Genomic DNA, 15,099 nt, shown 5'->3' with positions numbered 1-15,099 from the left:
AATTAGAACATGCCCCATTGGTAAAATAAAATTTTATTCGACACAACACTTAATACTAGTTACAGTTATTTCTCATGTGGTTTGGAGTTGAAATGGAGGTTGTCAATTACACAAGTCACCGGTCCTTTTCATGTTTCAAGGCAGACCTACGCCTTCGCTGCTTTCATGATGGCCAGCAGTAAAACAATAATTCAATTACTTCCTATTGGTTCAATTTGTGTGAAAGTAGTATATATGGGATTACAGCACTTCCTGTAATTGGTCAACAAACCTACACCATACATACTCTCAGCCAATCAGATGTAGAGCCGAAACCAATCGCGAATTGGTTTCCCGTGTTTTCTCGCCCTTTAGCGCTTTTACATGTTATGTTATTACTTTGGGTTCTGGTTGGTTCCTTCTGATGGTTTACTTTTTTTTATTAGCAGCTGTGATCAATTTGCTTCGGAATTGTAAAAGTTCTTTTTTTTTAGCCACTAACACTGTAGAAGGATTTACTGAGTTAAAATTTTGTTGAGTTTCGAAACTTTAACATCGAAAAGTGGTGCTCAAGTTTATCATTTCCGTAGAGAGAGTGAAAATATTCAGCCTCTTTCGTTTCATAAAAACTGTAAAGAATTGAGGAGGGTACTTCAAATTTGTGTAAAGAAAAAATTTTGTTAGAATCCTCAATTGATACGCTAAAATAACCAAAGGGAACATCTTAAATCGATTGATATGTTAATGAATGCATTCACGTTGCAAAATTAGAGCAAAAGAAACTTCACATATGTATTAAAAGATTAATGTAAAACCTCATGATTTCCATTCAGCTGCTCGCTTTCTACGGTCGTGTCTTCATTGACGATTTAGTAAAAAGCCTAAACATGAAGCAAATCACCAGTCAAAATGGAAAAAATAAATGATAAAAAAGCCGTCGGATAACGCAGTACTGGATGTACTAGTTCCATATTTACTGAATTCGAACTTTCTCGATGGTCAAATGCGTTCGAATTCAGTAGCTATTCCTAAATTGTGTTGTGCAAAGACACCTTTAATTTGGACTGAGTATTTGTAAAAAAATATATATAATGATTGAGAATCAACGTTTCCAGTATGCGTAATAAGTCAACTAACATTTTTCTCGATGAACTTTGAGCCACCTTGTGCCTCTTGTGGCGCATTTAAAAATCGACTGACTTTTGGGCCAATTAAATGCCTGAGTCCTTTAAGGGTGAGCTTCTCTTGGATTTAAGAAATTCCTCAATTTCTGTTTCTTCGTTCATGTGAGCCAAGTCAGCTGCATCGTTTCCATCCACTTTCAAGTTGACGTCAGCGTTGAGTTCAACCAACTTTTTTACAACTTGAACGGTCCCATGCATCGCTGCTAAATGTAGTGGAGTGTAACCCTCTCCATCGCAGGTATTTATATCTGATTTGCACTTCACCACAAGCTCATTTACAATCTCGAGACTCGCACTTTTGCAAGCAAAATGGAGTATTGTAACACCTTGCATGTCAGGCAAGGTCTTTTCTATCTCTCTAATTTCCTCTCTTACGCTCTTGGGAGGGTCCATACCCCATCCAGATTTGAGGACTTCTCCAAAGTCTGCAACGTCGAGACTACTACCATTAGCCTGCCTCATGAACAGGGGCAAACGAGCTCTCTGTACAAGAACATAATTCCAGGCTAGTTTTCCTGCTTTGTCCTTCCCACGAACAAGGCAAATTCGTCCTCTTGCATTCTCCTTGCAGTATTTAATATTCACATCAGCATTGCCTTTAAGAAGACATTTGACTAAGTGTACATGTTTATTTTTGACTGCCACGTAGAGTGGGGTTTCTTCGTTGTTGTTCCTCGCGTTGATGTCGCAACCCGAATCGATTAGTAGTTTGGAGACATTAAAAAATCCTCCCCTAGCACTATCGTGCAGTGGTAGTTCTCCGTAATTATCTTGAATGCCCATTTTAGCTCCGTGATTCAGGAGAATTTTAACAGCTACATAATTGTTATGAACAACTGCCACATTTAAAGGCGTAACATTGTCTGATGGTCTCTGAGTATTTACCTTAGCTCCAAGATCAATGAGGGTCTGGACAAACTCACCAGAGGATGATGCACTTGCCCACATTAAAGGTGTACGGTTGCTTTTTCCTGGAATATCTACCTCTACGCCCTCGTTTAGAACCATCTCCACAGCCTTCTCTGCGTCATCGCTACCTCTACACAAGTGTAGCTCACTTAATGTATCAATCTTTTCAACGTACTCTTCGTACATTGTTCTTATTCGAACATGTTCTTCTCCTTTTTCTTGGAGGGCAAAGAGAATTTCTAACGCAGTTTTTCCAGGGAATACCTTTACTTGGTTTCCTGTTTTTTGAAAATGCATGTGTTGAACATGATTCTCGAGGTAGCATTGAGCTTTCCAAACTGTGTCAAGGTCACCATGAAATACAGCCGCTTGCAGTCGATTGAAGCCGGATCGTGCATCTACATGCAGAAAAGCTTTCCTTGAAAGGGATTTCAGGCTAAGCTAAATTGAAAAAATAATTCACAGTCAATAGTTGAAACAAATGATAGTGGTAATTGAAAATACCCCTTACAAATGAATAAATCATTTTAAATCTATTAAAATAATCAGATCATTTAAATGTTTCTGTCTTGTATTACACTGATACGACTATGATTCATCGTGACGAATTCCGCACGGATTTCAGAGGAAGAGGGTACATAGCACCTCTAGACTCCTCATTAAGTTGCTTTGTTTCCGTCTTGGCTCCCGGAAAGACAATAATCTTATAAATACGGCATCTACTTATTTTTTTATAACATAGCGCGTGCGCAAGGCCTACCTATTTCTTAAGGTGCTACCCTGGGAAAAGTCCTTAAGTGCTGCACGGGCGCGTATCCATTACATGACGTGTGCAGTTTCACTTCGGTTGAAAGTTCCTGTCGAGTTTAGCCGCGAGGTTTCAAAACCAAGATTTTTTACTGTTCCATCCCGACTTAGAAATACCTTTCGGAGCCTGACAGTACCAAAAATGCCTGCGCTGTAAGTACCTGCTGTTGTCCCACACTAAGCCTTAGAAAAGTTTTCTAAGGCTTTGCATGGGACAACGAGAGGTACTTACAGTGCACCCGTTTTCCGTCCTGTCATGTCATAATGAGAAGAAAATATGCTGAATGATACTCGTTTCGAAAAACAATGAGCTTGTAGTTCTTTCAAGCCACGAAATTAGTTTTGGAGTTGACGATACTTCATTCCCAAATGCGAATTATGGCGGAAAACAACCTTGAGCTTTCTGACTTCAACTGAGGCTTTGCGACGCTGGGGATTCTTTATTAGAACAGTAAATATTGTTTTGAAGTGTTATTTGTATAAAATGTTATGATTTTAGAAATGTCTCTGTTGTTCAGCTCTGAAATTATACTAAAACAATTATTCGCCTCAGGTTCGGTGGATGTTGTCGAATAATCCCCTCGACTTCGTCTTGGGGATTATTCGACGATATTCACCTCGCCTTCGGCGATTAATTGTTGAATATGACCCAAGAGTGTTCAATGTTTTGAAATCGTAAAATTTTCAGAATTTTCAACAGAAAACTACTCAATTTTCTGGTAGTAAATTCTGGTAAACAACAATTCAGGCAGGTAAACTTACCGGACGGGTCTTGTAAATGCAAGAAATTTATGAGTTTAATGTCTCGTTTTTCGAACGGTTGATATTATTTTTAGCTGTTGATATTTCCTTCTTGTTTGCTGAAAGCCATGCAAGTCAACTAACCTTTATCTCCCAAGAACTCTCCTTTAGCTGCTAAACGTTCTTTATAAATTAGTTACGACAAGTTGTAGCTAGATCAAGATAACAACTACCTTGAGTATTCCCATTACCCGTTTGGCGGATACTCATGGATATAATGAGGGGGGGGGGAGTTACATGTTAATCTCTTCTGGGAGTTTAATGAGCAACGCGTTACAAATGAACGCTACGGGAAATAGAAGAATCAAGTAACACTTGTTAAGCGAGTCGGGGAGCTAAAGGCTTGGAGAACAACTACACGACGCGCATTGCTTGATTTCTGTTCCCTCTTTGTGCGGTTACAAATCATGAAAGTAGTTACTTCATTACCGTACCGGTTGGTTGTAACCGGGACTCGCTTCATTCTTCAAGAGCAGCCTAACTATGGCTCGGTGATTGTTGCGTTCAGCTTTTTGTATGGCTGTTTTCTGAAACTTAAGGTTAAAAGTGCACTTCGGTCAAAACAAGACAGCTACTGTAGAACTTCTCTGGAAGACGAGCGTTCTTGAACTTGGAGAAAACGTGACTGCGACTCTTTAGAAAATCAAACCACATGCCTGACAAAAATGATTGATACTGATATTTTTGATCTTTTGTCAAATACCCAAACTAGGGGCAGTAACTTACCCTATCTACTGCATTGACATTTGCACCGTGCTGTAACAAGAGTTTTACAACAGCTCTCTGTCCATACCATGCGGCAAGGTGAAGAGGCGTCAAACCAAACTGAAAGATAGAATCAAAGTAACGACTATAAGTTGAATTGATCAACTAGGAATATCTAAATATAAAGAACAGAGACACCAGAAAGTAAACTGGAAAAACCAGAAGTTGAAACAAACAACCTTATCCGTTTGGTCGACATCTTCACCACTTTCAAGAAGTGCTTCGATGAGGTCACATCGACCGTTGATTGCAGCTTTGTGTAGTGCCCTTCTTGATAACTGTAAGAAAGGGATTACTTTTTGGCACATGACTGGTGCGAACTTTGCGAGAAATTCAATATGTACTTTAGATGTAGCTTAATAAAGATGCAGTCATTCATTAAAAATTCAGCGGGGCCTTTGCATTAAGTGGAGGGGGACAGGGGGGCGGGAGTCCGGGAGAACAAGGGGCGGGAGAGGGAGGGAAGCGGGAGAACGAGGGGCGGAAAGCGGTATCTACATGAGGGCGGCAACCGGGAGCAGAAATAAATAAGGCGATAGTTTGTTGTTTATTACTGGGTATTACTGAGTCATAAACACTCACCTAGCAAGGTTTTGAAATTTCCAGTTAACATCTACCAATGCTTAAAAACATTTTCGGAGGCAAGAAAACGTAAACGTAAATTTGTACCCGGGCTGGGAAAACAGCATTACTTCCGGTAAATTTGTCAATCCCTTCAAATTTATTACGTCATTGGTCATGAGATAAGATGACAAGTACAGTGTCTGGTAAGTTGTAGCTGTCGAAAATCTCCGACAGAGAAAGTGACTTAGGGTCACTCAGGTAAATTCTGACAAATTTCGTAAAAGACCATATTAATCGGTCTCAGTATTTTCCGTTGTGGCCACGAAAAATCCATTCATGGAAGACCTTCTTGGGAGCTCGCTCCTTATGACTCATCATCAGTTTTCTTCGTGCTCTGTTGCGCATAAGGCCTGGATACTTCTCTTCCATCGGTCCCGTTCTCTTGCAATAATCCTCGCTACTTCCCACGACTTCCAATCTGCCTCACCTCTTTCCTTTTCAATCGATCGCCTCCAAGTTGTTTTGGGCCTGGCCACCTTTCTCTTACCGTCAGGTGACCATGTGAGGGTTATTACGCAGTGGTGGTCTAGCGGCATCCTTTATAGAAGACCTTCTTGGAAGCTCGCTCCTTATGACTGCACCTCCGTCCCAAATTACTGAAGATTTTGCTTCGTTGTACAAACTTATTTCAAAGCAATGCCGCTTCAGTGAGCGCGCCGGAGAGTGCGGAGTGGTCCACTTTTCGACGCAGGGAGCCCCAGCTGAGAAGACAATCGCCTCAGTAACTTTCATCAAGAACTTCCTTCATCGCCTCCGAACGCGATTAAGTAAAGAATGTCCTCATCTGCTGGAAGTTGCTGATGTAAGAACATTTCTTACACTCGTTAACGAGTATTTCGATAGTGAAAAGCAACAGGTGACAGACACACCTACTGTGCTGGAGTTGTGCGATGAATTTCGTTGAGGCAGCAGATGAGACCTTAAAGAGAATTGCTTGGCCTGGTTATATTTGCTTCACTCGGGGGAAACAACACTATGAGCTACCATCACAGTTTTCAATCAAGTACGAATACTTACTTCCGGTGCCACGAGAGCCAACTACGTTCCTGAATAAAGAGGACATCAAACTCCTTAACGATTGGAGAAATGAATTTGGACGAGGGGTCAGACAACAGTCCGTGCGAAATTCTTTCACGAAAGACAAAGCTGGCACTCTCCCCTTCTATATGTACACTTCAGTGGATGTACACGACAGCACCGAGGAACAAGCTCTTACATCAATACAGGAGCTTTTTAAGGCTGTGAGTTCTGAAAAGGAGGCAGATACACCAGTGCATCCATCAGGTACTAACTATAGAAGCGATGTAGAGCCCGTACCCTTGCCTGGGTATGATCACAAGACGCATCAGTCATCACATACTGGAATTTACGCAATCAAATGCAAATCCAACTTTTTCTCTATCTTCATCTCACGTGCGATAGACGCAAATGATTTCTTTGGTACTACATATGTCATAATAGATGAAAGCTGTTTTCTCTTCGAAACGTCTAGAGAAGAAGCAAAATGCAAGAAAAGCGACGTTATTTGTGAAATTGGTGAAGATTCGATACGATTATTCAGCGGTCGTTTAGAGCTAACTGAAGAAAGATTTTGCCAGATCCCTTCAGACTGCCGAGGGGAATGTGATTTAGAAACAAAATTAATGAAACTGAAGAAAATCAGGAATGTTATCTTGACTTGGAGGAAGAAGAGGCTCTAACCAAAATTTGGAGAAGGAAGAGATCAGTGCGGCCTCCCCGGCGCATGGAAGACTTTTTCTAACCGCAAAGGTTAAAAGACGATTTCAACCCATCGAACAAATCTGATAATCGGTCAAACAAGACTGTTCAATCATGCTTCACTAGCAATTAAACTGAACGCTCAACATGCAAACGGTTCAACAATTGATGTACTAACTACGAATACTTAGTCCTACTTACGTCAAAAAGGGAAAGCAAGCACGAATACAGAAGATGCAAACTCTAAACGTTACGTCTACCTCTTGATTTGTTTATTTGATTTTGAATTGACAATAGCCATTACATCACATAGTGAGCTGAGACTTTCGTCTCTATGACGAGATGTCAGAAGCGAGGATCAAACTGTGATAACTCGGTTAGTGAAACTTAGTTTAGTAAGAAAACTGACCAGTAGTAGCTTTCATCGGGAACTAATGATCCCCAGCCAAAACAAAGGGCAGCCGAAATGAACAAGAATATTAACTTTAAGCTCTGTTTGAAAGTTAAACCCGGGTTTCTAATCCTCTTGATTAACCTGAAGACGGGAGCAACACAATGGAGGGCGGAAGTCGGGAGGCAAGGGGGAACACAAGTACCGTGGGGGAGGCGGGAGAACGTGGCACGGGTTACTTCCTGCTGCGTCAAAGATTTGTGAATGTGTCGCTCTGAATCAATTAATGACATATATGACCACCAAAAAGTGCCTTAGTGAACACCAGAGTGGTAACAAAAAACTTCATTCGTGTGAAACCCTTAGTGTCATGATCACGTATAAGGCACTGGAGGCTATGGATGCAAAGAAAGTCACACTTGTGGTACTTTTGGACTTTTCTAAGGCATTTGACAGTATAGATCATGGAATTCTCCTTGCAAAACTACATGCGCTAGGTGTTTCTCGCGCATCCTTGGATTGGTTCAAAAGCTACCTTTCTGAACGGCTGCAATGTGTCAGGATTGGCGCTGAGACCTCAAGCTTGCGAGCTATCTCACATGTTGTCCCACAGGGTTCAATCTTGGGACTCGCCTTGTTTACTATCTACCCTCAATAACATTCCTTCTATACCGGACGCGTGTTCTCTAGAGTCATGTTGATGATTCGAAGTTATATCTTTCATTCCCAGTTGCTGAAGCTAGCATTATGACTCAACAGATCAACAAGGACTTTAAAAAAATTGCAAGATGGTGTTGTTACAACAGCCTTCTCATAAATCCAGAGAAAACCAAGGTGCTGGTGTTGGGCACACGTCAGTTGCTTCAGAGGCTGCCCGCTGATTTTCATGTCACCCTTCTTGGAAAGAAGGTCACTCCATCTTCTTCTGCTCGGGATCTTGGCTTGCAGATAGACAGTACTCTAAGCTATGATGAACAGGTTACCCAAACAGTGTCTTCGTGCTAGGTAGCTCATGTCAGATTAAGAAGGTAAAGCATCTGTTTGATGCTAAGACACTAGAACGGGTTATAAATGCTTTAGTGTTTAGTAAGCTATATTACTGTTCTGCGGTTTGGTCTAATACCTCAATCAAAAATATTTCGAAGTTGCAGAAAGTTTCGAATCTCGCTTGTAGAATAATAACTGGAAAGCGGAAATTTGATCATCTAACACCGGTATTAAGAGAGCTAAGGTGGCTCCCCGTATCCAGTTTTCTTAAATACACACTTGGAGTTTTAGCATTCAAATGTGTCAAGGGGTTAGCCCCCAGCTACCTTTGTCATAGATTTAAGACACGTGCTTGCGTTCATGATTGTAATACCAGATATAAGCATAACTTGAATATCCCAGCTTATAAGTCAGCTTCTGGGCAACGCACATTTTTATACCGTGCAACGAGTTTCTGGAATTCTCTCCCACATGAAGTAAGAGAATGTGCCAATTTTCCAACCTTCAAGAGACATTTAAAGGAATTTCTCGGTATTTTTTTTAGGATTGAGACATATTTTAAAGTTCACGAATTTTGATTTAGTATTGATTGTAGTTAGTTTTTAAAACCCATTTAGTATGAATCAGTTGTCAAGAGCATGAGGTGTAACAAGTGCGCCCTGTGCGGCGAGCAACACGCTGCAAACAAACAAACAAACAAACCAACAAGCATTATGGTATTTTTTTAAAGTGGCCCAAAATGCTTACAATCTTTTGATGGTAACGACAACAAAATGTCTAGGAACACTTTTATTCGAATTGTTACTTCTGAAGTGGAACGACACACAAAACCTGCTACGCAAATTCTTAGCCTTTTAATATGGAAAGAAGCTGGCAAAACAAGGAATCATTGGCAGGGCATTTACATTTTCTTTCCACTTATTGATTTTTTGTCGGGAATTTGAATGACACAATTTTGACATTTGAACCCATTTCACTCGGAGGGGCACTTGTTTCCATAAACAAGATAGTTTGGCTCCTTAGGGTTTAGCGTCACATGATATTTTTTTCCTAGTCAACTCAAACTTAGAATTATCTCATGTTCTCGACTAGTCTAATATCACTGTACAACGGAGTAGAATCAGGGTAAGGGCCAACTACGATTGGCGGAAATATGCACAACACCACAACTTGTATGCGTCCAGATACCTTGAATTCTTGTAAATAACGACCACAACGATTTACATACGAGGATCTATCCGGTGACGATTCGAAGTTATTGCTTCTTACAGGATAGCAACTCGGCAAAAGCGACAAAAAACTATGAGCAGCGCACATGGCGTGGGAAACTGCGCCTTAGGTACATCGTCAGCGGAACTATATATTGTAAGTAAACTCTACGAATCGCACAATAGGCACGTCTTAAATAGGAAGAGAGAAACAAAATACGAAGTGCAAAGTTCTTCGGTCAGTATATTGACGACGTTTTCTGTCTGTGGAATAGAACCAAAGACAAAATAGAAGAGTTTGTAAGAAGGGCAAACTGCTACTGATTCTATACAATGCACCGTAAACGTTTCTCCGTCTAACGGTCACCAAAAAGCGTAAAGGAGCTTTCTGTTTGACTTTCCTTCGAAATGCTCTGTAGCCTCTGCGAACTGTTTGTTGGCTTTTTCGCAAAATCTTATAGTTTTCGGCTTTCGCTCATTCCATACTTGAATAATTGGTCAAATAAACCATATTATATGGTGGCTTTTCATCCGTATAGGGCGACCCCTTTTCCATGGCTTAATTATCGCGAACGCGGAATGAAACGACAAAGATACATAGCAAAGAGGCGATAGACACTTAAAAATCTAAAGAGCGTGGTTTGTAATACAGAAAATGCTGAGAATACCACCACCTCTGCAATGCATCCTGGTTGAGCGTGGCTCTTGAAACTGCGGCTCACACCTCCACTGAACTATAGACTCAAAATTCAGTCGCATACACAAAATAGCTAAAACGCGAACTCATTCGCATAATTTTTATAGTACTTTATTAATGGACTTACCTTGGCATTATCAGCTCTAAGCTTGCATGGCGGGTCCGGATTCTTGTCCTAAAGGAATCGTTAATCGTCAAAAATCGCAGAGATTATCTTAATTGCTCAAAAATCTTTTACGGCGATCCCTGTAGCGATATTTTTCTGAAGTTATTTTCGACAGTGTAGATATATCTTGAAAATCTTCGAACACAATTTACACGATTGACAAATATTCAGCGTGACTGTCTTCCAAGCCTAGCTTCTTCATCTGAAACGTCCTTAGTAATGATTATAGTTCACACTTCAGTTTGTGGGTCCTATAATGCCCTCTCCGAAGCATATGTGGGCTACTATAAAGACAAGAAAAACAAAGCAAAACATGCTCGCAATCATTGATTTGATACTTGGGGAAAAATACGTCCTCATTTCGGTTTGGTGATCCATATGGGATGTTCACGGACTTTTCAATGTTCCCTATTTCAAATTACAGAACTCACAAACATAGCTCTTCTTCTGTGAGAAAGGCAAAGCACATTCTCGTCTAGTATTAAATTTTACACGAACATTTTTATTGTATTGAACCGAAGGTTTAAAAAGCAGGTCGTACCTTAGAGGGATGTAAATGGGGCATATTCTGTCTGTCACTTGCCGCGTTCACACCAATCGCGCGCAATAATATTTGGTGGATTATAAACCTCAATATTCATCTCACTTAGTTCACTATCTGTTGTTGAAAGCCATAACTCTCGTTAACGAAGAACTTTAAACCTTTGACCATAATCATCAGTAATGCTAAGGTCACCTTTAATTTTGTGTCGCGGATCTCTTTGGATTTTGAAGTGGCCTCTGTGCGCGAAACGCTTGATCCCGAAGGGTGGACACTCTTACTGCTCTCTTGATGAAGAGTGATAGCTTTGATTTCTGAATCATTTCCCAGGCGTACAGGTGGTAAAGAAAAAGACAAAAAAAATTCTTCAAGCCATCTAATACAGTTTGTAGAATTAGATTTTGTGTTCTTAGAAGTCAGTCGCTGAATTACCTGCAAAATTAGCTGAGTTGGCACATCGAAAAGTGATTCTTATCGTAATATATGACACAATTTCTCTTAATCCGCCTTTGTGCATGTGACCCAAGTTAGAATCCAATATAATAAAAGAGGGTCGTCTTAAAATGTAATTTGTGATAATCCCAATTACCCTAAGTTAATGGACTGGAGGTGGGTGCAAGGTGCGAGGTGCGCGAAGAGTTATGGGATCATAGCTTGTAATTTGGGGTCGTTAATAAGGTGAGGCATTCTACGGTTAGCCTTCGCCGTGTTGAGTTGTAAGGTTTCGTTTTTGTCGGATTTATCTATTTATTTATTTTTCTTAGATATTGTCCCGTTCACATTTTTTATTTGGAGTTGTACTCGCATACGTCGTTAAGTAACTGTTATCTACTTGTGTATATTATACCCTAAAATCTCGAGGGAAGCTCCACTGCCTTGGTTGGGCGTACACGTTCGCCGTCTTTTCTGTCTGCTGGTTTTTAGGGCTTTCCGTGTCCGGCTTTGGAGTATTTACTTTTATTCAATTGTAATATACTTTTGTAATCAACGCGGAACGGTGGCTTAGTTGTACAACACGCTCCGAAATCAACACTTTATGTACCCGGTTGAGTGGTGGGGGCAAAATTTGTAATTTGTGTTAGGAAACCAGCAAAACTAGTTCATTTGTAGTCGAGGGAACATTTCGTTTTCTCTTTCGCATTCGTTTTTTTTTGTCTCGTTACGCAACGCACCCTCTCCCCCACCAAGTAACTGAGGGCAATCTGTATGACAACTTAGTCTGAAAATCAATCGGACATGAACTGAGAACTAAACTAACATTTTTCGCTGATACTAAACTTACCTTGCAGCTCACTTAAAACAACATTTTGAAATTTATCCACTCTTGCGGAGAAAAAAGTGCGATTGCGGGTTGAGTGCTTTTCCATGATTTTCTCTATCTCGTCCCTCGTTGGTTTATCATTTTGAAAATGTTCCATCAGGTCTTTCACATCTTCATCAACAATCAGTTGGAAACCTTCAAATGATAAAAATAGAATGTAGAGATATATCAATGAATAGAGAAATAAGATAAAAATGAATTTGAAACATGAATACATATGAATAAATAAATAAAGGAATTAAAAGATAAACACACAAATAACTAAATGAATGAATGAAGGAATGAATGGATAATTTATCACCGGGAAGGATGCCTTGTGTCCCTAAACACGTCTCTCTACCATGCTAAGGTCCTTTTAGGTTGGCCTAAAGTATCAACGTTCTTACCAATAGATTGATAGAAATAAAGCGTTATCTTTGGGATGGCTTTTATGATGATGCTGAAACTAGTTACTAACCTATGGTTTTCCATTCGGACAGTTGATCCAAAAGCTCCTTCTCTTTAACGGCATTTAGAGGCAGACACTGGACTAGGGCCTTAATCTTGTCAAAGCATTGATCAAAGACGATTTGGGACCAGTGGCTCTCATCAAAATGGCTGGCTGGATTCCTAACATTCTCTCGGACATCATCCGCCAGTGACTGGATATTATGCAAAGGATCGGAAGAAACGAATATTTGGGTGGGGTACTTTCTATATCCCAAAAGATTAAGAGCGGCAGACAAGTCCATGGATTTGTCAAATGCCGAGAACTTTGCAAGGTAGTTTGGGAGGTAAAGCTTAGCAAGATCAACTGAGCTGTTGACAGTGCAGTTGCAGGCTGCTTTGTTTTTTCCAGAATTGTTGTTAATGTTACCAAAATTCAAGTCTTTAAGCGCAGAAGCCAGACTCGGAGTGGCTGCCAGATGGCATACATCCGCGTTGGTCAGTGTTTTTAGACTGCATGGTGTCAGCAGGCCATTAAGGTGATTATCTAGGAATTCGTAGAGGTTGTCCATTCCTTGTTTCACGACATCCCGTAAAACAGGGGCCAGGACCTTGTTTAAAGCAGCAAGAGTTACAAGCCATCTTTTGTCGTTGCCGAGGACGGCCATAGTGACAAATTCTGCGATTCAGGGTGAGATCTGTAATGAACATTGCCATGACAAAGTTAAAAGAAAGTTAGGGATAATGTAGGCGCTGTAAGTTACAGTCTAAAGTAATGATGGGAGAAGACTTCTATAATTTAGAGGAAGGAGATTTGTCAGTACTTAAAGATGGTTATTGCAGAGCTGTAACTCCCAACTTCAGCAGCAATTTCATTCATATAACACCCAGTCTGCGAAGAAGGAAGGGACGAAAAACCATGCACAACTTAAACATGAAAACCATTCGCTAAAAATGTAAGAGTTTTCTCAATCATGCAATTAGTAAGCCAAAAATAACAAACTTTTCGGCAGCTTGACACCCACAATGCACAGTGTGGCTGGAGGTTCCAAAATATAAAGTATTCCCATCTCGCTGCACTTTAAGTCGCTGTTGTGATTGACGTTTTATTTCAATCGTCTCCTAAACGTATGAGATGAGATGGACCTCACGACCCGGATTGGGTGCATATACTTCTGCTTCCATAAGTCATCTAGATGTCCATCTTCAATAGTATATTCCTTGAATTACCATCCGAAAGAACAATACAAAACTTGGTATGCAAAGCAGCTTAAAAACGAGTAAGATGGTACTACATAGAAGAAGCTATGGTCCAAACCGAAAACGAAATTAACATTTGCCTTCGCTGAGTTATAAAAGGTGCATTCAGCTAAATACCAACTACGAGAGCTCATTCCTTCTAAAATCGCCCGTAACAAACCGAGGACCTAGTTTTTCGAGTGTCACAATGTAAAGGCCTCCCTAAATTTCGTGACAGAAATCAGCCGAACCCACAGTGATGAACGTAAAAAGTATCGATACCCGCCTGAAGTTCACTACAAAACGGAAAGCGTCTTCGAATTCTTAAAAAATGGCCTGCCACGCAATATTACTTAATTTTCTAAGTCAACCGCCATGTTTTTCCTCGTAAACAGGCTGATCTAGTCTGTAGTGGAGTTATTCGCTGACAATTTGCGGTGAGATTGCTTTGCAAGTCGTGAGAACATCGTTTCGATTGTATTTGTATTTTATTGTAATGGAATCTAATCCATTGCCTGATAGCGGCAGTTCTTGTTTGATGATTACCAAATCGTTTTTCATAAAGACTTTGACTATTTTCAAAATACATAACACTGCTTTTTTTGCGTGTAATACCTATCTGGAGACTGCTCAAAAACTACCACAAAATTGCCTGCTAGGTTTCACGAGCACATAAGGGATTTGATCCAATATTGCATTTTATTATAATTAAATTCTTCCCTTACCTGAGAGCAGTTGTCGTTTAATTAAGAGATCCTACTTCACAATGATTTTGTTTGTTTGTTTGTTTGTTAACGACTTTACCGGGTGTGAGTAGACCCGGAAGTGTGAGTGCGAACGGAACACAAGGTCCATGCGAGGCACCATCCCTCCACCCAATTCACCCTGGATAGACACTGCACAAAGATAGACCACAACACCAGGCACTACGTGCCCTACTCTTTTCGAGGAGTGTGTGGGTTCTTTAACGTCCCACAAATTTAAATCACATATAAGGGGTTGTGAGACGGGACCTCCATTTATCGTCCCTATCCGAGAAGACTAGAAAGTCTAACCGTTTGCAGAAATTATTACAAAGGCAGCAATTTCTACTCAGTTATTTAAAGACCCTGAGTGTTGGTCCGGCCGGATTTGAACTCTCGACCTCCCGCACAACAGTCCGGCGCTATGCCAATTGAGCTAGCCGGGAGGCTAGTTTTCGTATTATACAACACTGCAATTTTGCGCCTAATTCTCATCTGGAGACTGCTCTAAAATATAAAATGTTTTGTATGTGACGAAAAAAAAAATGATAAAAAACAGCTTACGTAAGAGCTGTCGCAGTAAAGCGTGAGG

General features: G+C 40.5%; 1 protein-coding gene across 1 annotated transcript; it reads right to left on the bottom strand.

The window, feature by feature from the left end:
• Positions 1–14: 14 nt before the first annotated feature.
• Positions 15–10,178, bottom strand: LOC148739486 (uncharacterized). Its single transcript, XM_088748201.1, has 4 exons — positions 4,625–10,178; positions 4,407–4,505; positions 4,115–4,213; positions 15–2,513 (listed from the first exon to the last, which is right to left on the bottom strand). Exons 1-4 carry the CDS (start codon positions 4,751–4,753, stop codon positions 1,191–1,193), a joined length of 1,650 nt encoding a protein of 549 aa, XP_088604327.1. The 5' UTR covers positions 4,754–10,178; the 3' UTR covers positions 15–1,190.
• Between the last annotated feature and the right edge of the window lie 4,921 nt (positions 10,179–15,099).

This window comes from Stylophora pistillata, chromosome 2, assembly GCF_964205215.1.
Source record: "Stylophora pistillata chromosome 2, jaStyPist1.2, whole genome shotgun sequence".
NCBI classification, from domain to species: domain Eukaryota; kingdom Metazoa; phylum Cnidaria; class Anthozoa; order Scleractinia; family Pocilloporidae; genus Stylophora; species Stylophora pistillata.
The sequence above is the reverse complement of the archived record's forward strand: the minus strand, read 5'-3'. Positions and strand labels throughout refer to the sequence as shown.